Raw genomic sequence first — 26,287 nt, forward strand, 5'->3', positions numbered from 1 at the left:
AAGGCACTCTCAGAATTTTCCTCCAACACCACAGTTCAAAAGCATCGATCTTCCTTCTCTCAGCCTTCCTTATGGTCCTGCTCTCGCAGCCATATGTTACTACTGGTACAATCTCATAGATCTGGAAAATACCAACTTGGAGAAGATTAATGTTTGCTATCCCGGCAAGAAAAGTTATCTGGTATTTTCCAGATGTTTTGGGCTACAGTTTTCCTAAGCCCTTGTTATTGCTTGTGCTGGCAGGCTGAAGGAAGTTAAACTCCAAAACATCTGCAGAACATCAGAATGCCAGCCTCATGGTTGTCTATTTATCAAGTTAAAATAACTTCACAGAGGTCTTGCAAATATCTTGCTTCAACTCTGTGCCTTCAAAATTAAACACCTGCATGCCAGGCACCTGTATGCTAGAATTGCTAAGCCATCTGCTGTACATACGGCAGGCTTTTATTTTATTACTTTTTTTTAGGCTCGGGTTGTCAAGGGAAATCATTAGAAAAGGAAATCTTTGAAAAAAAAGATTCTAGACAGCAATGCCAGCACAGACTGTACAGCTAAGAAAGCCAAGTTCGTCATTAGATTTTCCCTGTCATTTTTATGTAGGATCTTCTTACTTATCAGTAATAAGTAAGATGAGAACCTAAATGTTAGAAGAGGTATTATTGTAATTATGTTGGGAAAAAAATTGTGATACAAAAAAAAGAAGAGAGCCCATCAAGCAATTCATCGGGGTTTTAAAAGTTGAATTAAAATTACTTTGTATTAAAACATATTTTACTAATAAGCAAGTAAATAGGTTCAATGTATATAAAACTGCCCAAACATACATCAAGATGTATTCCATGTCACTAAAGGCACTATATTTTAATTCTTCAATTTATGTTGATGCTTTTAAGGGAGTTTACATGTTAACTGGAAGATTCTGCCAACAGTTCATGGGAAGGAGGGAAGGGAAGGGAAGGGAAGGGAAGGGAAGGGAAGGGAAGGATCACATTCCAAAAGGTTTGTTATATTAGTTTCTTGCAGCTTAACAAAAGAACATGCCAAAAGATTTTGTCACAAGATTTTGTGGAATGCAGACATTCACAGCTGAAAGTTTTGCTCATCTTTCTTCCGTTTTAGGAGTTGTTTCCAGATAAGGCTTTATTGTTCCATTGTTTAGACTCATTCACATAATTTTTATAAAGGGTCAAGACAATGCCTTTCTCTAGTCGTAGGTCTAGCTACTTGGTCTGCCACATTTTTTTTTCCAGAAAACAAAACTATTTAATTCCAAGGGGGAAAAGTGACCATGAAAAAGATGAAACATCCATTGATTTGCCAGCAGAAACTTGAGACCAAAAGGAAATTTATCTCTATATGCCTTCTTCACAAGTGAAAAAAAAAATCCTTTTCCAGATTCTGAGAGGAGAGCAGTGGTAGCTAATCAAGAAAGGAGACTTTTAATGATGATCTGAAGACTTATTTGGGACTCTCTTTTTTGCACTGAATTACTTTTCTAGAATGATTCCAAAACCATCTGATGCTTAAAGATGTCGTCAATAATCTGACATCACTGGACTGTTTCAAAATTCAACTCAATGAGCTTCTTTATCAGCAGATCAACTGAAATCAATGATATCATTCATTACTTATTATGACTACTCCTCATCCAAATCACTGGTGGTTATATTTGGAGCTAATTAGCACCTAGTCCTGGTCAAATTCATAATATATTGGTAAACCTTAAATGAGGTCTATTACCTCACAGGTCTATCATTCATAGCCCTTGGACCTATAATTAGTAATATTATCTTGCTACTATAATCAGTACAATAATTGATTATTTGAATAAGAATTTTAAGAATACCCCTAGGGAAGTAAGCAGAAAGTTAACATGTGCAGCAGAGAAGATGGACTTTGTCTCATCAGTTCAAGCTAGCAGCCCACATGCCTAACGGTGCATGAAACTTAACAAATCAATTAGCTCCCCGCTTTTCCACAAGAATCTAGACAAGAGTATGTTTAGAGTTGCACAATGTTTTGGAGATATATAGACATTGTTATGGTCCTGCTGGGCTCCTGTTCTGATGATTAGGAGGAGGAAGCAGAGCCAGGGACTTCTAGGGATAATAGTCTTGGAGGGGTGACTCCAGCAGCACTGAAGCCAATATCTCCACTCTCACCAAGACAGATCCAGCAAACCCCAGGATTCCCTGCTTGCACCCACTGATGACCTCTCAGACTCTGAGGTTCACCCACTCAGTCCCAAGCAGAGGCGTACTTGAAAGGTACAACAACAGAAGTTTGAGTTCCACAGGTCCGATAGGCTGGCCAAGAAGCAGCCTGGCAGGAGAGTAGACTCCAATGAGTAATGTACATCAGCTGTGCAACTGGTGGCTCAGTGTGGCTTATTTATTGGCCTCACTCCCTGAGAGAAAACACCAAGAACAACTGTTCAAGCCACAGCTCTGTCCTGTGTACCTTGTCATGCCACGCTTTCAACTCTGAATTCCATCTCACGGTGTCCCAGGTCTTCTCCCTTGGATCTGTCATTTGTTTAGTGGATTCCTAGTCTTGACCAGTGCCGAGCCTTGACTATATTATAGCTGCCATCTTTAACTATAGGTAAAAAGGACTGTTTGCTTCTAGAAGTTCTGCCTGAGTTTGCATACCTATGGACTGTGGCAGCCATCCAGCTTGCTATCTTGTGGCTGGCAGCCAGTACTGTCAGCACAGAAAAGACATGGACAAGGAGACAAGTACCACAGTGACCTGCAAGATAGGTGGCATGTTTGTGCTCCTGCCTAAGGAGAGTTCCAACTATACCTGCACCAAGTGCAAATTCACTGCACGGTTGGAGAAGAAAGTGGAGGGTTTGGAGACACATCTGGCCATCTGGCGACTCATCATGGAAGATGAGGAGTTTCTGGACAAGAGAGAAGGAAGTCTGCAAGACGAACACAGGAAAGAAGATACTACTACACAGAAAGTAGGAGCCCCATAGGATAAGGACTGGCAGCATGCAACTTGGAGGACTGAGAGAATAGACAGTCCCTGTGGCTTGAGCTATGCAATCAATTTCAGGTCCTCTCCCTGGAGGATGACTTGCAGACTTTTGGAGAAGGATTTTCACCCAGTATTCTAGGAATGGAAAGGAGACAAGCTCAGACTTCCTCAGAGGAGAGGAATCCAATGGTTGTCCCAAAGAGAAACAGGAATGTGGTGGTGATGGGTGGCTCATTGCTGAGAGGAATGGGGTTAGCAATTGGTAGATCAGACAAATATCAAAGGAAGTGGGTTCTCTCCCAGGTGCAGGATGTAATGAAGAGGCTGACCCAACTTATCAAATCTATTGACCACTATCTATTTCATGTTCTAACATTACACTGCCCTAAAGAGCCTGGAAAGAATATCAAAGGACTCTGAGGAGATAGACAGGAAGGCAAAAGAGATTGGAATACAGGTGGTCTTTTCATCCATACTTCCAAGTGAAGGTCAAAGCCGAAGGATGGAACAGAGGATTTTGGAGGTGAACTGCTGGCTCATGGTTGGTGTCATCAAGAAAACTTGGATTCCTAGACCATAGTCTACACCAGTATTTCCCAACCTTCGCAACTTTAAGACAGGTGGACTTCAACTCACAGAATTCTCCAGCCAGCCAAGGTTGAGAAATACTGGTCTATACTCTCTATAAGAAGAGCTTCTGGCAAGAGATGGACTACACCACCCAAAGATTGGGAAGAATGTATTTGGAGCTCAGGTCATCTGGCAGGCTTTAAGCTAAATCTGGAAGGGGAGGGAAACCAATTCCTAGAAGCTGTACCATGGGGACCAGGAAGAAATGCAGATCAAATAGGCACAGAAGGGATGAGAGAACACAGGTAGTCCTCGCTTAATGACCACAATTGGGACTGGCATTTTGGTTGCTAAGTGAAGCGGTTATTAAGTGAATCCAACCTGATTTTACCACCTTTTTTGCGGTAGTTGTTAAGCAGATCACCACAGTCATTAAGCAAACCATGTGGTTAAGCAAATCATGCAGTTCCCCATTGATTTTGCTTGCCAGAAGCCGGCTGGTAAGGTTGAAAATGGCGATCACATGACTGTGGGATGCTGTGACAGTCATAAATGTGAACCAGTTGCCAAGCACCCGAATCGTGATCATGTGACCTCAGGGGACTCTGTAACAGTCATAAGTGCATGGACCAGTCGTAAGTCAGTTTTTCCAGCACTGTCATAAGTCTGAATAATCACTAAACAAATGGTTGTTAAGCAAGGACTACCTGCACTTTGAATGAATTCAAATCACAGGGGCCAGATGGATTACATCCCAGAGTACTAAACAAACTTGCAGATGTGATCTCAAAACCACTAGCTATAATCTTTGAGAACTCCTAGAGGAGAAGGCTGAAGAACTAATGTTCCAATCTTTTAAAAAAAAAAAAGAGGGGGGGAAGTAAACCCAGGAAATTACAGACCAATCAGCTTGACATCAGTACCTGGGAAAATCCTAGGAAAGATCCAGTAATCAAGCAATAGGTTTGCAAGCCCTTAGAAAGGCAGAAGGTGATTACTAGAAGCCAGCATGAGTTTGTTAAAAATAGGTCATGCCAGGCAAATCTGATTGTTTAAAATAAAGTGATTAGATTAGCAGATCAAAGAAATGCTGTACTGTTCGAAGACTTCAGTAAGGCATTTGATGACCATCGCCTGCCTCTAGATGAAATGGAATTATGTGGGGTGAATGGTCCCACTACCCGATGGATTCACAGTTGATTGAACAACTGTACCAAACACACAGCAGAGTTTTTGTTAAGCAGTAGAACACCCTCCACTCATGGGTGCCCCATCACTGAAGCCTTTTCAAAAACAGGTTGAAAAGCCATTTGTCTAGGATAGTCTGAGGATTCCTACCCTGGGCAAGGGGTTGGATTAGAAGGGCTCTCCCTTCCAACCCTATCATTCTATGTTAAGATATAGTATTTCTCAAATCTGAAAATGGCCTCTTACGATTGATTTCTTTTAACCATTTGCCTATTCAACAGGCTGCACCAGATGTCAAAAGAAACGATACAGTGGTTTCAGATCTAGCTGTATCTACATGTGCAGCGAAATGCACAAGCATAAGCAAAACGCCCCAAAGTGACTTATCCTGCTGTTTGTAAATCATTCATATTTCATTAAGCATCATGTCAAATGTCTTCTGATTTATGGTAATTGTCAATAAAAGCTGGGTGGGCTGTAAAGAAGAACCTGCAAATAATTTTAACCCTATGCTTATGCAAGGAATGGGTGGAAAAAGATGTATTAAATATGTCCTAAATTCATTTAAATATTCTATCTCTTTAAAAAGTGAGCTCTCCATGTCTGTGTGTGTGTGTGTGTGTGTGTGTGTATGTGTATGTGGAGTGTAGTCTGTGGCAGCAGATGCTAGCTTCAGCATCTGACGGACTGGCCACCTCTTGTGTTATCCCAGCATGTTCATGGCCTGGAGGACTTGGAGTGGGAGTAATTTCCATATCAAACCCAATTTAGATGAAACATCTTGGTTTAAAGAGAGAGAGAGGGAGAGAACGCCAGCGCATCAATAGCCCTTTGATTAGATTTTTATCTCCTGAGCAGACAAATATGAATATTTATTACCATGAATGCAGATTTTTTTTTTGCTCTTTCCATTGCTCTGATCTTGAATATTATCCACCGCTAATTTTTATGAAAATTTGGGCAACATAATGTTTTCACATAAACTGACAGTTCTCAAGATAATCCCATTATTGTTTGGTGGAAAAATGACAGTTTCCACTTATTCATGTGTTAACGAGGGATTAAGTATTGTTTCTCATCACCATAATCTAAGATGGACTGAAAATTAAAAACAGAACATTGTATAGGAAAGAAGGGCTTTTGTACAACAGAATTTGTTTCCATTCTCTTTAGGGGAATCTATAAATTAGCAGTTTAACAATCAGTATCTTTTATATCCCAGCTGAAAGTAGCATCGTGGAATCCTCAATAGCATTTATAAAATAAATCCATTTTTTTTCCAGCTCAGGGCTAACTTGGACACACAGGCATACACACTCACACATAGAAAAAACACAACACCTCTCACAAAAGGAAAATAAAGCAAAACACCATGTCTCCCAAGAGAAATAGGTCAAGACTTTTCATATGTATGACAGTTTCTTGATGAAGCTAGTAGTATTTTTCCTTATTTGTCTTATTCTCACTTAATTGAAAGTAAGTGTTCTTATTTTTTTTAATATAATAAGGGAGATTTGTTTACAAAAAACTATGTATCAAGTCACGATATTTTCTTGACAGAAGGCAAAACAGCTCCTTTAACAAATGGTCCTGGTCTTTGTTTATTCAAAACTTGCATGCTTCATATTTCTATAGTCAAGGTATCTTACAAGGTATAAAATAGGAACCAAGATTCCTTAAAATGATCTACCATCTATTCCTAATTTCTTGCAGATTAGGTAAATTCTGCCCTTTTTTTCACACATTTCACAGAAGAACCATGTTTTGAATTATGGATATATATGCTATATATGCACTCTCTCTCTCTCTCTCTCTCTCTATATATATATATATATATATATATATATATATATTTACCAAAATCAGTCACTCATCTTAGAATTGCAATGGCTGAGAATCACACCAAGAAGTAAATTAAGATTTGATTCATCATGAGAACTATGTTTTGTGTAATAGCAAGGGTTATTTGAAATGCAGGCCTAAGTTCAGCTTTCATATTGACTAGCAACTGGATGGAACCAAGAAAATCTGCTTTTTGAACTAAGCTGTCCTGCTATACATTGTGTGTTTTGTACAGAGTTTGTATATGCATTGTCTGTTTTCCAACCAATCTGTTGCAGTTTTGTATTATTTGAGACTCTGTTTCAAAACTTCTAATTTTCACTTAGCCAGTTCTACTTTGGAACAAAATAGTATTTGCTTGCTCAGCTCTTAGCTGACCTTGGCTGATCTCAAAGGCTGAGCAGACTTGATTAGCACGTGGATTAGAGACCACCAGTTAACCCAAGGGCTGTAGGCAACACTGGGAAGTTGTGGCGGGGGGGAACTCAGAAGGTAGTAGCAAAGCATTTCCATTCTGTTGCCAAGAAAACCGCAAATACATATCGATGGAGTTATCAGGAGCTGAATTCCATGTGAAAGAGACATTAACTTTACAGTTTGCTGGGTTCTAGCTTAGATGAATCAAACTACTTATTTAGAACTCTGCTTACATATTACAGACCTACAACCAGCATGGTTGTTTGTGCATTTATTCAATAAATCTGAGAACTGAACATTACGTGGCTGCGATTTAAAACTAAGGGCAGCAGCAGAATTAAACACTTGCCAGAGGTGGAAAGTCACAATGTAGACACTCCTCTCTAAGGATGATCTGTGTTTGGCACAGACCCCACAGACAAGCCAGAAAATGGAACAAAAAAGCAAGTGTGCAAGGAAATGACCAGGCTGTTTGTGGAAGACAAGCAATATATTTATTTCAGAAACAATAGCACAGGTGAAGGTACTTGGACAGCATCTGAGTCTGTACAATTGCACAAATTTAAGAGAAAACTGTACCTGTTGCACAAATGGTATGATATGGTTCCAACGGAGATAGGAAATGCAGGAATAGGTGAATTCCTTGCTGCCCACTCTAGAACAGTATGAAATGAGGAAGAAGAGAAAGACGGCTTCTTGTGGCACTCATTTTTGGGTGATCCTGAATTATTCCTTGATTAACCCCTTTGAGACAACCAGGACAAGTCCTGACATTAAAACCAACCAAAAGTCAAACTTTGGATGAGTGAAGCTACACTGAAGAAACCAATGCAATCAAAGAGGCTGAGAGAGACCTCAAGGCAGGCAAAAACAGATATTAGAAAGCAGGGCGTGGAATTGCTGTAAAGACACAGATCACCTAATAGTCACCAATCTGCAAGACTGAGAAACCCAGGCAGGCTTTTGAAACACACTAAGCAGCTAGAAATTAAACCATCAAAAAGTGGATCAGCTGAGTCAAAATTACAACAGGTGGCAGATCAACTTGATGTGGCAAACCACATGGCCCAAAAAAAATGTAGGATCAATTACACCATTAAAAAATCAGGTTTTTCAGCCACCACTGTAGAAAATCCTATTCTCTTGAAGTTAGCAAGAGCCTCCATAGGAGATGTTGGATGGTATATCAACATAGAATTTGTGGTTTCAAGTAGACCGCGAAGACCAGGATGAAAAATTGTACCTAGTATTTGTACTGAAAGGGTTCACTTGGAACTATGTGGACAAACACCTTTACTCTGTAGAAAGGGAGGGCATATGGATTCCATTCTGTTGCCAAGAAAACTGCAAATAAGTGTCCATGGAGTTATCAGGAGCTGAATTCCACATGAAAGAGACATTAGCTTTAAACTTTGCTGGGTTCTAGCTTAGCTGAGTCAGACTACTTATTTAGAACTCTGCTTACATATTATGGAGCAACAACCAGGTATGCAGGGGATACTGTTACTACTGCAAGCAACAAGGGAAAAGCAAATTATCCATGAGCTTAACCAAAACGTGAGCAACATCACATATTGCTCTGATGTTGAGAAGAAGGTGAAAATTTCCTCCACAGCCAGAAACAAGGTAAATGAGATGCTGGAATACGTTAGATCCATGCAGAAACAACCTGCTACCTAGCAATAACTAATTTTGAACTGAAAAGCTACTATATATTGAAACAGTAAAGATTACAGGATTTCCAGACATGGAAATGTCGTGCAGAACTAATGCAGAATATTTGCATTAGAGTAGAAAGAAATAGCAGATAACTTTGAGGAATGAAGGTGAAGCTGACAAAAACCCAATGGCTCCCATCAAAATGAGACACATCCCTCTTTTTTTAACATAATGCTTCCAGAACACTATACTGTTGGGAAATAAAAATGATAGATGCAACAGTAGTCCCATAGGGATCAGAAAAGAGGCTTCACTGTTAAAACATTTCTCTGTCCCCTAGTTGTAGATACCTTTCAGCGAATATAAGGGGAAGCGTGCCCGTTCTAAAGAAGGAATAAAGCAATAGTTCCTTGAAAACAGAAAAAGGGCCATAGAATTATAATCTTTATATTGCTAGAGAGTTTGTGCAAGACTAGAGCAACGATTCAACACCTTTCTAGCATCTATTATATACTATCATGAAGATAAGACTCCTCAAAGTAGAAGTACAGTATAAAGATAGAGGAGATGATGCCCATTGTCTGCTGGCATTCAAGTGGTATGGCGACATTCACAGGAGCTTGCTGGAGTCTACTATTCAGTTAGTTTCTTTTATCAGTAGAGAAATCAAGATTCCATTGACATATTTTGCCAGTATGTCTCAGCCCCTTTTCAGCTTCAAACAGCCGATGGTTAAATTTAATTTAAAATACCAGCTCAGATAATATATAAAATTCACAAGCATAGTGTAACAGAAACCCTTCCATTGAATATAAAAATACAGTAGCAGCCATGAGCAAAGCAAAACAAATGCAGCGATAGGCCCAATGAAATACGCTACTTAAACAATGTGTCAAGAAAGGTGGCAATGAAGAGAGCTAAAAAACATCAAAAGGGAGTGGGCTGCACAACCAAGGCCCACTACAGTGCTCAAAAGGGTCTGCTTCAGTATTACCATCAACTGAACTTTTGAGAGGGGCAGGGTGTGTGCAATATCTATGCAGAAAAGTTTAAGAAGCATCCCAGATCATAAATGGCTTTAAAAGAGATAAAACAATAAGCACTGTGAATTGTGCTTCAGAATGAATTTGGAAACATTAGAAGCTGTATCTGGACCAGGGTTTCTCAACCAGGGTTTGTAACTTCTGGCCTAAATTTGAGCCTGAATGTGCAGGGGTTCCCTGAGGCCTGAAAAATATTTCAAAGTTTCCTCCAGGGTCAAAAGGTTGAAAAAGGCTGGTCTGGACATTCAGAAAAGAATATGAGGAGGAAAGGTGGGAATACACCGCTCTGCCATCTTACGGTTGGATATCAGACTAAAAGAAATCAAGACCACAAGTCCCTGAAATTTCATATCACCAAGAAGACTCTTGACCAAGAATGGTAAAATTAATGAGAATGTGACCCAATGCACAACTGCAGACCTGCTCTCTTTGCAAGTAGAATATGAAAATCTGAAAACCACCTACATAAAAAAGACATGTAGATCCATAGGACTTAACTTTCAATGTGAAGTAGAAGCACAGAAACTTCTGCAGTGTTTAGTAAAAAGAACCCTGGGCCACTTATGATTCCTCATCAACTTTCTTGTGGAGTAAGAATGTTGACCATAGCATAGACACAATAGTGACGTAAAAGTATTTTTACCGCTGTAAGCTCTAAGAATTTATCCTGACAGCAGTAGATCAACAAAGAAGCTTATGCAAGTCTTTAAACCCATTTAAAAATTCTGCAGAAGCTGGTGCATTAGCTACCCCTCACTCCACCAAAGTCACTAAAAAAGAATAAGGACAGACTTTTTATTAAGGAAAAAATATCTTCAGAGAAGCCATACATTCTTTCCATGCAAAGTATACTTTTGAGGACAAAGTTGAGTATTTACTAGACAACCCTGTGACCCGTTGGGTCATCCTTTGAGAGAAAGGTAGTGCAGTCTGATGTGACTAGAATGAACATTAAATTTTAGGCTGACGGTATTTTTTTACTCCAATGCTGGACGGTCCCGTGATCATCTAAGAGGAGTATATATCATAAATAGAAAAATAATTGTACTGGCAAATGAACTTCAATAATAAGTCAATATTTCCTTACCTAAAGAGATCAACAGAATGACCATGGGCAGGCAAAAAAGCAATGGGAGTGGGAGTGACTTCCAACTTCCTGCCAGCTTCCCCATCGACTTTGCTTGTGGGAAGCTGGCAGGGAGCAACAGATATCATGATCACATGACTGCAGGGGCGCTGCAACAGCCGCAACTTTGTGAATAAAACTGGTCTGAACATCGTGAAAATTTCAATTCCAAAGGAGTAATGGGTCCCAGATTTTTACATCTTCTTTAAGTTAGCGGATTTGGGGTACCTTGATTCAAAAATTGTTGCGGTATAATGCACTGTTTGGGCTAATTTGAGGGTACAAACAGACAGATAAACACAATGAGAGTTTTAGCAGTATATAGATACTGCGAGAGCTTTTGCTTAAAAAAAAATTCCCCCAATCGTAGTTCTGCATCCATTTCTAACACATAGCAAACCAATTTTTGTGCTCAACTTTAAGCACCCTTTCCTTTTACGTTCTTCGGCTGCATTCAGTGGAAAGCATTTATTTAAAAAAAAACTGTTACTGCCCAGCCCAAAGACAAATAATAACTAATACTAACATAAGCTTCATGCATTGGTGTTTTCTTTTAATTAAAAAAAGCAAAAACCAAACAGGATGGATGCAGTACTACAGCCATAAGGCAAACCTCCCCTTTCATTTTATGTGATGCTGACTAAAAATTGAATTACTGCTGCTACCATGGCAACCATTCAATCATTTCACAATTCTACTGGTTTAAAAAACTCACATGCTACTCCCATACAGAGAAATTCATGAGCTAACATGATACACTCTGCAATTGCGTTTTTTATAATGTTCCAAGGCGCAACATGTACCAGAATAAATCGATAGCTGTCTCTGCACTTCAGAACCCATTTGTAAATTTTATCACCCCCAATCCCTGTCATTTTCTTATGCAAAATACACAGAAAAACAGATGTTAAGGTATTGGACTCAGAAAATAAGATAAGAGATTACAGAATACAACCAGTTTTGGCACTGAAGCTGCAACTTGTCAGTTGCAAGTCAAAATACTTCTGTGCAAGATTCAAGAGGGATAAACACTTTGATAAATGACACCAACAGTTGTGCTCGATGGGTGTATGATTAGCTTTAATCACCAAATAACTTTCCTGGTAGTCATTGTCACCTTTGTGTTTAAAATAAAGACAATATCTGTAGAACAGGGGCGGATGTTTCAAGATGTCACTGTATGGCTCAATCTTCATTCCTGACAAAGAATTTAAGGTGGATGCTTGGATAGGAAGCACTTCAGCTGTTTTATCAACCTAATAAATAACACTGCAGGCCTGGTCACACATAGATGGAAATAAATCCCTTTATGTTGAACGTGAGCATCCACCTATAGGCTTTAATCCACTATTAAACACAAACACATTAGTTAATATGTTTGCCTGTGGATCATCTATTCTGGTGTTGTTTTCCTTTTATAAAGAGCATCTTGGGGGCAAGGTCCAGATTAGGGCTGTACCAACAGGATTAAGCATTATCTAACCTATGTCATAATATCAGTTGTTCCAATTTAATGTTCCAATTAAAAACATGACAGCACGCCATCTGCTGTGGACTGCAGTGGTTGACACAGGTTGATCTAAAGTGTCACCACCAACCTGGGTTGTGACCACTATCCAAAGCCAATGGCTGTGTTAGAATCAATATAAATGACAATCTGTGCTTCCTGGAGATAGATTGCTATTCTTCTTATTAGGATGTGTGAGAGTTGATATCCCTTGGGGTTTGTTACTCTTACATGACTGTGAATACTTTCTTGCTATTCGTGATCCTCTTTCTAATTTTCCTTGAGCCATATAACAGTGCTGCATTATACCTCGAAGATGTGTTTTCACAATTATCTGCTATGCCTCAGATTTCCTCTCTTAATTACATCAAGGCAGATAATAATTTGACAGTTTGCCTCCAGGAGGCATCTCCTGGATCACAGAAATTTCTCTTCTGCATCCTTCAAGCACAGATGCCAATTCAGAAGAGGTCTGAGGAGCACTTTGACCAACCTCAATAAAAGGAGAATTGCACCTGAAAAGTTGCTAACCTACTTAAAGACTTGAGGGCTGATTACTTTTTGCAATAACACCCCAATCCTAATCACTATCTTGAAGCAAGTGCTATTGATTCACTTATAGGGTTGTTTTCTAAGAGTTGTGTTTTAGATGCACATGTTAATTAACGATTTCTTAAAACAACCCTGTCCACAAAGAAGCTTTAAGATCAGGAAAATGTCATAATTTCAAGTCTTTGATTGGGCCCCATATTTTACCTGCCCTTTAAGCATTAATAAATTAGAAGCACATGCTAAGCACACTTTCAAGTTATGTGCAGAACAAGTAGAAACCAATTTTCATGTCTCCTTCTTTCTCCGTTCATTTATTTTTATTATTTGAATGCTATTTTTAAAATCAGTGTGGCTTACACAAAAGGTTAAATAGCAATAAACACAGTAAAATAGAGCAAGGAAAAATACAGCAACATTAAAACCAGCAGGAAAACTAACATCTAATTACAACAGAAATCACCCCCTCTGACCCACACAGGGCTCTATTGAGCTCTGCAGACCATGTAGTTAGGTTCACGCATTGTGCTGGTGCCATAATATTGTTTGAGATTTCTGTGTAGGATATATCACCTCAGTGGTGGTATGGGTCGCTTGATTGCCATGGAAAGCCCAAATTGATTTTGCAATGGAAGGTTTAAGAATAGAAAGGTTGAGATTATCATTCAAGCTTCCTGCTCTTCTCCAAAGACCTGCCTGGCCAACGTGAGTGTCTCCAGAAACCTAGAGGTGCTTCCAAATAAGCAGATGCCCCAAGGCAGCACCTCATCTTCTTCTCAGTTGGTCCAGATTGCTGATACAAACTAGTCTGTCATCTTGGAACTCATGGATGCTCTTCTGAATCTCTCACACTTGTTCACACATGATGCTAAGCAAGTATTTTTTAAACCATAGTTTGCTGAACAGGCCATTGTGACCTGGTTTGCACTTACTATGAAGCCATAATGATTTCTTCATCAAGCTAATCCCCAAGCAAAGAAATCATATTACAGCTTAATGCAATGTGTGAACTCTACCCCCTTTTTTCTCTCTCTCAATTCACATGTTTCTCAGAATCATGGTTTTTGCTTTGTTAGTATTTTGGTGCCACTGCTGAACTCTTTCGGGGCCTATGGTGGCTTTGGGGTCTTGAAACTCTGGGAGCAGTAGTCCCTGTTGATTTGGAGGGTACAAGCTTGAAGATTATATTGAGAGCTTGCAGCATTAAGCAGCACCAGGGAGGTAAAGAGAAGCTGCAAAAGTGGTCTGTAACTAATCCATCAACTATACAATTAACAGCAGATTCTGCAATCTGGTTTTGTCCTGACAGACTGTATTGTCTTTATAAAAGATACACTACATAGCACAGCCTTTGTATAAGAGGACTGTTGCCTTAAAAGGAATATTTCATATACATTGCAAATTTAAGCAAACATTGAAGCACAGAAGAAGATAGTTCACCAAAAGACATGGTCAGGCATCAAGGGATACGTTACCCTAAATTTAAATCTTGGTGGGTATGGAGTTGAAACACAACATCAATTAAAACAGGTGGAAATAATCAGACTCATCAGTTGCATTGTTGGTTTTGGGGAATACTTGTTCCTGTGACAAAGCCAGGAAATTCTTAAAGCTGTAAAGATTTACCTATATGGTTGGTGAAATATGACATTACTATGACAGAGGCAAGAATTTAATAATCCGAAAAATGTACAAGGCCCTTAGGAAGATTAACACAGTTTACCTACAAAAGAGAGTTAAGATTTCATCAAAGAATAAATCAAACGATTTAGATAAGGAGATGCACTGCATTCACTTACCTTCTCCATGCCAATCCTCAATATTTTCAGTCCCGTATCTTTTTCAAGCATATCTTTGTTGTCAGCTGTTAAGAAAATTAAGAATGGGATAGTTAAAAGGGTTGGGGTGAGTTTGCATCATATTCTTTCATCACTGTTACACATTTTCAGGATTCAGGTCTTTGCTTCTCCATCCTCACAGAATCCATGTAAAATGGATTAGTATTCATTTTACAGGGGATAAAGGAAAAGATGAGGAAAAAAATAGAAGGCTCCCTCAGCTATTCCATAAATCAGTAGGGCAGCAGGCTTTTGAATCTAGAATATAACCACCTTGGTCAACTTTATCATACAATGTAAGCTCAGTTCATTTATTGAATGTTCTTCCTGTTTCCAGTTGCTGATCTAAATGGAGCCAGATGGGGCTATTAGGAAACCTAGCTGACCTTGGAACACCTGCATGATCTTACATGAGCTCTCCAAAAGCTAAGTAGGGTCGGTTCAGGTTAACGTTTTGGAGATCTCCAGGAAACCTCAGGGCTAAAAAGTAGACAGGAAAGTTGAAAACACATTCCCAGAAGAAGGCAACAGAGAAACATTGCCATATCACACAAAGAGAGGTGCATGTATGTGTTCATATTGTCACCAGAAGATGAGATTGATTCAATCAAGTCTGTATTATTTTAAGCAACTCAGACCCAGGGCTGCATGACGCTCCCGAAAGCCTTGGATAAATCCTTTCAAAAATTGCTAACACATTGTAATTTTCAATACGAGAGAAGGAGAACATCATTAAATACATGGATACTAATAAGCTTGAAAAGAGCCTCGTGTGGCGCAGAGTGGTAGGCGGCAGTACTGCAACCGAAAACTCTCCTCGTGACCTGAGTTCGATCCCAGCGGAAGCTGGATTCTCGGGTAGCCAGCTCAGGTCGACTCAGCCTTCCACCCTTCCGAGGTTGGTCAAATGAGCACCCAACTTGCTGGGGAAGGTGACGACTGGGGAAGGCAATGGCAAACCAGCCTGCTATAGTCTGCCAAGAAAACATCACGAAAGCAGCATCCCCTCAAAGGGTCAGACATGACTCGGTGCTTGCACAGGGGACCTTTCACCTTTCAATAAGCTTGAACGTATTTAATTTTATTTATATTTAAGTTCAGCCAAATTTACTTTTCGTCCAAGCTTCATTTACTTATTTTTCCAGTTCTGCCTACTTTTAGGATGTAGCTGTCAATGCGCTGCTCAAAAACCAATTGATCACTGCCCTCTCCAAACTATGTATCCCAGAAGTAAGTAAATATATGGAACCACGTACAAAGATTTTGCCATTTGGAAAGAGCATCTTCCACATGCTTCTGTGGGTCCACTGTTAGTCCCAGGTGGTCTCAGCAAATTACATGGGTGTCATCAAAGATATTATCTAGACTGAATCTAGTTAGGAATCTTGATGACTGAGAACAAGATAGAAATGATGTGCTCTAGGTTCCTTCCACACCTTGATGCTGTGATCTAGGAAAAATATTCACCTTTTACATTTATTCATCTGATAATACTGTTCTCATTTCACTTCCTGTGTCAAAAATAAGCTTACTCCCACAGAGCCAGCCCAGGACCCTCTCTTGCCTCAGTGAAAGGTTAAGATGGCACCCCTCCTATTTCTTGCACTAAGATTGATTCAGTTGCCCAAATGAATCACATGACAGGATTTGCTATGGAATAGCATTCTCTATCACACAGAGGCTAGGTGGAAAATGCAGTCTGGATGCAAAGTATTCATACCCCTGTCCTCTCAGTCTTTCAATCTCCAATGCCTAAGATAGCCTCACCATTCCTCATGGTAGGACCAGCCTTGCTTATCCTAATCTTTTCTAAATAAGGTCAGTAATTTTCCAGGATCACAGTTTAGAAACACAGATTGATGGCTAATTCAATTCATTCTTGCTATTTAGGCATTTATACAGTGTCACATGGATTCAAACACTCAACTAACACCAGCCTATTTATCTTCCCAATCCTCCAGAAAGAAGGCTAAGTAAATGTTATCAAATCTCCTTTATATATATAAAAAAAGAAACTGAGACAGAGATTTGAGTCAGATCACCTTAGCTTCCCTGAATCAATGCTGCAGCAGGGATTAAAATTCAGTTCATTGTTGACAGAATGATTTCTTACTATAAGCCTATAGATTCTTGTAATATACACATACCATGTTCATCTGCATCAGTAAACAGATCATACAATTGAATTGGTTTCAAACACTCAAACAACTACAGAGAAAATGCCTCAAACCCCACTGTTAATATGAATTCAAAAATTGGCCTCTGAATGTAAAGGTAGATGTTAAATGTGTAATCCAAGCTGATCCGTAGTCCCAGTCGTTTGAAGAACACCAGTGTAAGGAAAACGACTGTAAAGAATCCTATCAGACTGGAGTGTTTAAATCATTTGTCCTAGAAAGAACACTTTAATCCATTCCTCTTATTCGATCATTCCCTCCTCTTCCATATTTTAAAATTAAAAAATTATATTTATCACCAGATGCTGTTCATCTGGGAGACTTGGTTGCTCTGTGTTGAGTGATGTAAAAACCCCTTATGAAATGAATTCTGCTATACAAATGTCAACTATTTATTCCGAAGGAGCAAATATATCTCACATTTTGGCTCCTCCAAGATAATGCCCAATGGATACGGAAATGTCAGTGATTTATTTCTTTATTCTCTAATCCTGTTTTTCACTTTTATAATTTTTTAAAAAGTGTAAATTCCATCATAATCTTAAACTAAGAAGTGAGTTGTGGGGGTTACATAGATTTGATTTGATTTGATTTTTACAGGGTGTGAAAGATTCCTATTTGGCAGCATGATCCAAAGGTGCTTTCTACAGAAACCCAACCTAATGATTTGTTACTTGATGGAGTTAGCCAGCCTTCTATGAAATCCCCAAATTTGACTGAGTGAAAGAATTTATGGCTGGGAGAGAATGGGAAGTCCTCAAAGCCAACCCAATGGATGACTTTAGCTTAGAAAAAGGGTAGGTCACAAAATATTGCTTTTGTCCTGTTCTTTATACTTTTTATTGCTATTGTCTGATTTACTATGCAAAATGTTGCTATATCTTTATCCAGGTTTATCTTTGATATTTATCCCTTCCACCATAGGTTTTTGCCCCTTCCTTGTTCCTTCTCCTCAGCTGGCAAGATTGACAACCATTACATGCACTTGTTTAATCACCTGGAATTCCTTTCTTTGCTTAATTTTTAAACTGAAGCTTAGGATTCAGCAGTCTTTGCTCAGCATGAAAGTAAGCACAAAAGCAGTAGGCATGCCCAACCATTGGGGGTGGGGGGAGGAGATGTGGGAAAGGCTTGAGTCAAGGTGGAAAAGAAATGACATCATTGCTGACACTAGAGCTACCTGGACCAAAACTTAGTGGAATCAAGCACTGTAACATCTCTACTTAGAGCTTCTTTTCCATATCCTTCTGTTTAAAAGATCCCCATTCAGATAAGAGACGAATGGAAGAAAAGTAAATGTGGCCCATTTGTTACAGAACAACAGCATCATTTAGAGATGCTGTAAAATTGTCACAATTAACTATCTGCATCCATCTGGAGAAGGCCTTGGTCTTCTCTGTTGAAGGAGCCTTGTGAAGTCCGTTATAGATGATTATGGCAATCAGTTTCAAGGCTGTGGTTCTTTCTGCTAGAAAATGGTTTCTCCTCCACTCCAACACACAGCGACAGAAATAAATTATGCTGCTCAGGAAGTTCACCTTTAGAGACTCAGAGCTCTGAGCTGTAGCAACCTCTCTATCTCGTTGAACACTCAGCAACCATCGAGTTGTGCTGCTTAATAGAGCAAGGCCATTAAGTTGTCCCCATTGTAATTTAGATCACAGAAGAGACTTCTACAGATTCTTTCAGGTTAAAATAACTGGTATAAAGAGAGCAGGCGATATTATTGCACTATAGCTACGTGCTTAATTATATGGAATTGTCAAGTGCAAAGAATTATTCTGATAAATTAAAATACTAATTAAATAGACTATTGCTGAATTCTGAGAACATTATAAGGTTCCACTTCCTCAGGTAATTTGCATATCTTCATCTGCTGAATTTAATTTTAATGGACTTCTTTTTAAATGTGTATTCAAGAACTGGTTGAGGGTTTTTAGGCTCATGGGAAGATTCTTTTAATTGCCTTAAAAGAGGAGCACCCGTTTCTTCCATCTTTTCCAGAAATGTTTGCAATTCAAATTGTATTTTTAATAATTAAGAAAATGTTACAGGTGTATTCTTGGGATTTATCCTTTTTTAGTAATGTATTTTCTAAACAATCATCTTTCAAGATTATCTGTATTAAAATGCAAAGGTACATAAAGAGCAAGATCTCAATTCACCAAAGATCTGCAGGTGGAAATCTAGTATTTAACATCTGTGCTAAAAGTTTAATATGGTTCTATTTCTCTCAGTACTCATACTAATCACATGATGTACAAAACCACACCCATGATTCAAATACATGGCTTAATAAAAAACATTAAAGGTACGTATTGTGAAAAAGCATGTTCCTATTTTTGCACTATATGTTTCTGAAACACAGTTTTAACCACCAATTCTTAATCCAAGTAAAGCCATCTATTTTTTTTTTTGCTTTGAAAAATATCTTCTTTTGAACAGTTTGATATAATCCACCACTTTTAGGGATTCTAGAAAAAAATAATTTAGTATGCATTTTAGTAAAAACTGAACTAATTTTCTCTTCTAGAACACATATGGTATATAATTATCCTTTGGTTTTTTGCATTTCTGTGAAACAGTTCCATAATGGGGGTGGGGGGGAGCATATGAAATCTATACATTCAGGAAACAGCACATAAAAAGTATATGCATCTTGTATATGCGTATTGGGATAAATGCAAACAAAAGAGCAGATGAATTTTGGGGTGAACTCTTTTACTCAAAAATGGGGGAATAAAGTGGCATACGTTTGTTCTGCACAATGTTTGGAAGTTGTAGAAACCGCAACAGGACCCACGCTTCACCTCCATAATTATTTCACTGCCACTATTTTTAGCCTAAAAAAAGTTTGCTAAAAGTTATCAAAGACATAATCTGCTACTAACAACCACATTAAAATCTTTGTCCTTCAGCCATAGCTGAATTAATAAATATAAATGTGACATGGTCAGCTGCACCGCACAAAGTCTGTTTACTACCTTTAGATGCAACAAATACAAATCATCCAGACTTCTGTCTTATAACTACGGAGCTGTCTAAATTATTTGAAGGATCATTAATTACCATTATTACTTCCATCAATAAACTCTCACTGTACAATGTATGTATCTAATTTCCTGGGCTGAAAGTAGAAACAATAGGCATAAACTGATGGAGATTTCAATGCACATAAGAACATCATATCTTCTGGGACCCAATCTTAGGGCAGTTGATAGAGAAGGAACTATTATTTTCAAAATAGTACACATTTATTCATTGTTTCATATTTCAATTATTGATACTGATGTGCAGAAGCTAGAATATTGGTGTGAACAAGGAAATCTCCATCAAGCTATGCCATGAATGTAATTAAAAGACAGGTCTGGCTATCCTTACCAGGTTGCTGTGAACTAAACATTACAAAGTTTCTATGAAAGATGGGGAAAATGTAAATGGGAACAAAGGAGAAAAAGGATGGTTGAATCTTAAATTATATTAATAGTAGATGTATTACTTCTGAAAATCAACATAATTGCTTGTAACTAGCCTGACTTCATCCATGTTCTCTTAATGGATCACACACTATCTATATCCATAATCACATACAGTACATAACCACTATTTACAGTGATTCTTACACACACTTACTATATACAATTTTTATACATACTTTAGTCATTGATCAGCATTGTAATGGATCCAGAAGAGAAGGATTTCTCACTCACAATTAAAGAGTACCAACTCTCCTTTGGCTTTAAGCAAATATAAAAGCACAGAAAATTAGAAGTACAGCTCAATTTTTAAAGCAAAAAGTGAACCATGACCACACAGAATCATATATCCACTTCTTGCATTGTGATAATAAAGAGAGTTCATGGGCCCAAATTGCACACATTTCATCAAGCCAAACTCTGTTATCTGGTGGAGAAGGATCTTTCCAAAACAGGCATAACAATTGCTTTTGTAATAACCCCAAATTCTCCAGAAATAGATACATTCCACATTTTTGGAATGTAAATTAAGAATACTGTAAAGTCTTTAAATTTCAATTCCTGTACTGTCCATTATAAAGCCAGTGTTCATACAAAAGGTGGCATTGAGGTTTCAATGCCATGGACTGCATTTTCTTCACTTCATCTTTTCTGTGAGGTTTATCCCATTCAAGAGGTAAATTGGGAAAAAAAAAATCAGAATTTCACTACCCATTCCTACATTCTATTCTTCTTTTATGAAGATAGTAAAAGGACCAAAATCTTTTCCAAAGTTCATTCTGACTATGTGTAGCCAGATACATTCAGAAATATTGCATTATATATACAGTAAGGTAATAGGTGTATGTGTGTGTGTGTCTATGTGTGTGTGTGTCTATGGAGAGTGTGTGTATGCATATATTAATTGGTTGGTTATGTGCCATCAGGTTGGTGTCAACTGTTAACATCCACGTAGATAGACTGTCTCCACGATGATCTGTCCCCAACCTGGTCCTTCAGGTCTTCCAACAGTGCAACAATTGCTGCTGTAATTGAGTCCAACCCCTTGCTGCAGGTCATCCCCTTCTTCCCTTTCCTTCCACCTTTCCCAGCATTAGAGCCTGCTCCAGAAACCTAGGTCTTCACATAATGTATCTGAAGTAGGATAATTAGACACATACATACATACATACATACATACATACATACATACCCATCACACTATTTCTTTTTGAGGTAAGCTACATTATGCATAGTGTAAGAAAGAAGAATAAAATGCTACCCAGTATAAGATAAGATTACAAAAAGGAAATAAATTATTGCTATATCTAGTTTACACCAACACCATTCACTGAACCTCTCCATATCTTTCTACCCTTGCAAACCATCCTTGCTTCCACCATGCCCATACATTGCTTCATGCATTGGCGTTTGTTTTTTAATCTACTCGCCTCTCTCTGAGATCTTATCGACTTTATTCAACCATAACTTCCTTGATTTTCCTCTTCCTCTCAATCCATTCACTCTTCTCTCATACATTTGTTTTGCAATCAAATACTCATTCATTTTCTCTGTATGGCAAAGCCACCTCAGTATATTTCTTTCATACTAGTTTTCTCAATTTTTGTTTAGTATTTACCTTTTTGAAATCTAACACATTATATACTATTTTAAAAAGCATACAGTATAAGAGGAGCCATGTCTCACTTAACATGCACCTTCACATTAAGAAGACTGGCCTTCAAATTTTGGATTTCGTATTTAAAATTAGTGGGGTATGAGCCCATCTTCATTTTAGCATAAGCAACCAACCTTTGGCTTGCTTTAGTTTTACATCCTTATAGTGTTTCTGAAGCAGGGGAAAACTCCCCACAAGTTTACAATTCCTATGCTGGCTGAGTTGTGGTGTGGATACACTTCAAGGGAACCATTTGGGGGAAGGGGCTAAGGAGTAGAGAAAAGAGAATCCCTAAGCATTTCTTAGGCAAGGTGGCTCAGGAAGATGATTTTGGACCAAGAATTCAGGAAAACAGCACAGAAGAGTCAATCCTGGAGGGTGCAATTGTGACCAGAATCAAACTGACCATTCCTTTCATTGCTTCTTTCCCCCCAATGTTACATTTTTCAGCAACCTCATTTAATGGGAAAAATAAGCTTTCTAGCTCTTGCTTAAACTAAGACCAAAATTGTTGCTGATCTACATAAACCATGGCGATCTACAGGTAGATGTTAGCCTTAGTTAGTATCCTCCTGTCCTAACCTGCCTTTTAACTCTCCAAGGCAAATCTCCAAGGCCACAGTTAATACAGATGATTAGATTTCTCCCCACACAGCATTGTTTTGCCCTTCCCATCCTATTCCTTTTAAGCTAAGCACATTTGGCCATTGCTTTTACTTCCAATTACAATGCCACACTAGAGAGATTAATAATTTAAAAAGCACCTCTGCCTAGCTATGTTACATGCACCAGATGACAATGTGGCTGAATTAAATGGTCAGACACAACACCGAAACGCTTCCTTCTTCCATATCCAAAGGAATTCTTTGTCAAAGGTAAGGGCCAAGAGGTTGCAGAGAAAGCTATCTTTGCCCCTCCTTTCCTATTCAAAGGCAGGGAATATGCAAGACCTTCACATTTTGCTTGTCTCTTTTCTAATCTCTGGCAAAGCTGCAGTGAAAGTGGTGGCACCAAAAGGCTAAACTGCATGGTAATAACAGTGACAGCCTTGTAAATGTTATGTCAAATCCAATTTTCAACTCATTTTTCAAGTGATTTTAATTAGATATTGTTTCAATCTCTCTTGCATTAATATAATTTTTCATAGAAATGTTTCAGCTTCTGATCTGTTGAAAGGGACTTCCCCCGCCCCTGACTGGAGCTTGACGCTTTGAATAATTTAAAATTAGGTTTTTTTTTTATTTACAGCCATTTTCAGCACACTGTCCTCATGCAGGCCAATACACCCTGTAATACTGACACAGGGAAAGCAGAATTGTCTGTTTTTGCTGATCTCAGTGAAGCTCATAATTTAGCTTCTCCCAGCTCTTTCAGAGATGTGAAAAGGCAGCCCCACCACATGAAAAGCTGGAATTGTGTAATAATGCCAGTAATTGCACACCATCATTTTCCTTCAGTTAGAACTGGGGCTGTCATCCAACTCAAGGATTCTTAGCCAATGAATCATATTAATTTTAAACAATTAATAAACTAAAAAACTAGCTCTGGCCCCCACACACATACACAACTGTCTATACAACATCCAATACATCTCAAAAGAGGCACTCCCCTTTGATGTGATAAAGAATGCCTTTTTCAACACGATGCTTACCAGCTACAGTTTTATATATACTTTTTAAAAATATGCTCAGATATTCATGTTCTTCCAACCTCCTCCTTGATCATTTTAAGAAATATGGGAAATAAATATAATGGCACCTTTGTTAATTAATTTGGACAAGTGAATTATTTAATTTCTCAGAAGCTCTACACAATTAAAATGAAGCTCATCTCCTAGTGACTTCATGGACATGTCCACGCAATTGTCTTGGCAAGAATACAGAAATGGTTGGCCACTGCCAACCTCTAGGATCTTTTTAGAAGTTCGGTCTAGTCTGTAGCCTTGGGGTTTCCTGATGATCTCCCATCCAACCCTGCACAACCTTTTGAGATCAGCCAAGGCCAGCCAGGAGCTACTACCTAGCTGGGCATCACAAACTGACTGATGTCTAAACCAAAGATAATGAACCTGTGAGCATGCAAAAGTGGCTAAATGGAAACCTGCAGCATTCAACACAACAATATCCAACACAAACAGGATGTTCTAGGAGTTGTAGTCCAGCACAATGGCAATATCTATTCCCTCACTGTCCTTAAACAAGAAGATTGTGTTACTGTAATCGTAATGATTACTCACTTTCTACAGTTTGGTATAACAGCATTCGTAACAATCCAGGCTATACAGCTCAATAACAATCTACATTTTCCCTGACAGTGTTCTCTTGTGGGCTTCCCATGGGATCTTCCTCAAACTGAACTGTTGTCAAATAGGAACAATTCTAGATGAAAACAGTGAATTCCCTGGAAATGTTCTTAAAACATTAAAATGGAAAAGTATATATTTTTGGAAGAGAAACAGAAACCCAAAATCATCCTTAAGTTCCAAGCATTACCCAAAGATGGGAGTAGGAAGCCTTTTGCTGACCAGGGACTGCCTATTTATTATATTATATTATATTATTATTATATTATATATCAAAAATTCCCTTCTCACCCCTATGGGCGGTATGTGTCTTCCTCAACTTCGGGTCCCCTACCAGAGGCCTGGGAGTTTGAGGGTTCTGGCAGTATCTCAGCTGTTCCTAGCACTGCACTCTTCTGGACAGAGAGTTCTGTTGTTCTTCCTGGGATCTGTTGGAGCCACTCTCCCAGCTTGGGGGTCACAGCCCCAAGTGCCCCTACCACCTCTGGGATCACTCTGGCCTTCACTTTCCACATCCTCTCTAGTTCCTTCTTCTGGCCCTGGTACTTCTCCAGCTTCTCATTTGTTTTGTTGTTGTTGATTCGTTCAGTCGCTTCCAACTCTTTGTGACTTCATGGATCAGACCACCCCCAGCTCCCCCAAGGTCAAATCCGTCACCTCTAGAATGTCATCCATCCATCTTGTCCTTGGTCGGCCCCTCTTCCTTTTGCCTTCCAGCTTCTCATATACTGTATATACTGTATAGTTTCAGCTGTCCCCCTGCTCAAAATGGTGGAAAAACCATTTCCAGGCATTAGGGCCAGAGTGGTCTCTAAGCACTGCAAATACGGGACTTGAGGACTGTATTTGGCTCTGGGTGCAGGTTAACCAGCCCGGCATTAATAGGAATGCTAGTCTTCCTTCCATTGTGCTAATGTTCACCTTTTCCCATTATAAGGTAAAGGTAAAGGTTTCCCTTGACGTAAAGTCCAGTCGAATCCGACTCTAGGGGGCGGTGCTCATCTCCGTTTCTAAGCCTTGTCATAGACACTTCCGGGTCATGTGGCCAGCATGACGACACGGAACACCGTTACCTTCCCGCCGAAGCAGTACCTATTGATCTACACACATTTGCATGTTTTCGAACTGCTAGGTGAGCAGGAGCTGGGATTAACAACGGGAGCTCACCCCGCCGCGCGGTTTAGAACCGCCGACCTTCCGATCGACAGCTCAGCGGTTTAACCCGCAGCGCCACCGCGTCCCTATAATTTATAATTATAATTATAATTTATAATTCCCATTATAAAGGAACTATCAAAAGAGTGAAAACAAAGGAAGAACAGAGGAAGAGTCATTCTGGATCCCATCAAAATCTTCTCTAATCCAGCATTCTGTTCTGTGGTGGATAAAACAGGTGCCTCTAGGAAGGCCAGACACAATGGCTTGTAAATTTTGACAATGATCAATCCAAAGTACCTCTAATTAGCACTTACTCCTCTATACACAATTTCAGCCCAAACATTTCACCCCACAGCACATGGTAAATTGATAAAGTACAGTTTGAAGGATAATGGTCCTCTTAACCAAACCAGCTGGGAGTTTTTCTCCAAAATCTCTGCTGAGGGAAGGCTCTACTATGACAGGGTTAAACACACAGACTGAGTTTACACAGTTCACTAAGCTATGGTTTCTTTTTATCATGGTTTGCTGGATTGACTGGATTGACTGACTGGATTGACAATGGCTTGATTCACACAGTGTGCTAAACCATGGTTTTACAGACAATGAACCTGTGAATTCACAATGGCTGAGTTCACATGTAATGCTATACTAGAACGAAACGAATAACATTATGTGTAAACTAAATTACATAGTTTTACAGATGAAACCATGCCAGGATCAATATGGTCTGAATGAAAACATAAAATTGGAATGACGTTTTGGATGTAATATGCTTTAATTAGAAGATGAA

The 26,287-nt window shown here is 38.9% G+C and overlaps 1 protein-coding gene across 1 annotated transcript in view; it reads right to left on the minus strand.

Moving 5' to 3' along the window:
- The window catches only part of PTPRN2 (protein tyrosine phosphatase receptor type N2), a 666,056-nt gene that overhangs the window by 313,542 nt on the left and 326,227 nt on the right, over nucleotides 1–26,287 (minus strand). Inside the window, exon 12 of the mRNA XM_063301899.1 lies at nucleotides 14,686–14,750. Coding sequence (XP_063157969.1) covers nucleotides 14,686–14,750 — 65 coding nt within the window. The remainder of the gene's footprint in view (nucleotides 1–14,685; nucleotides 14,751–26,287) is intronic.

The sequence above is a fragment of the Candoia aspera genome, chromosome 4 (assembly GCF_035149785.1).
Source record: "Candoia aspera isolate rCanAsp1 chromosome 4, rCanAsp1.hap2, whole genome shotgun sequence".
In the NCBI taxonomy this organism is placed as follows: Eukaryota; Metazoa; Chordata; class Lepidosauria; order Squamata; family Boidae; genus Candoia; species Candoia aspera.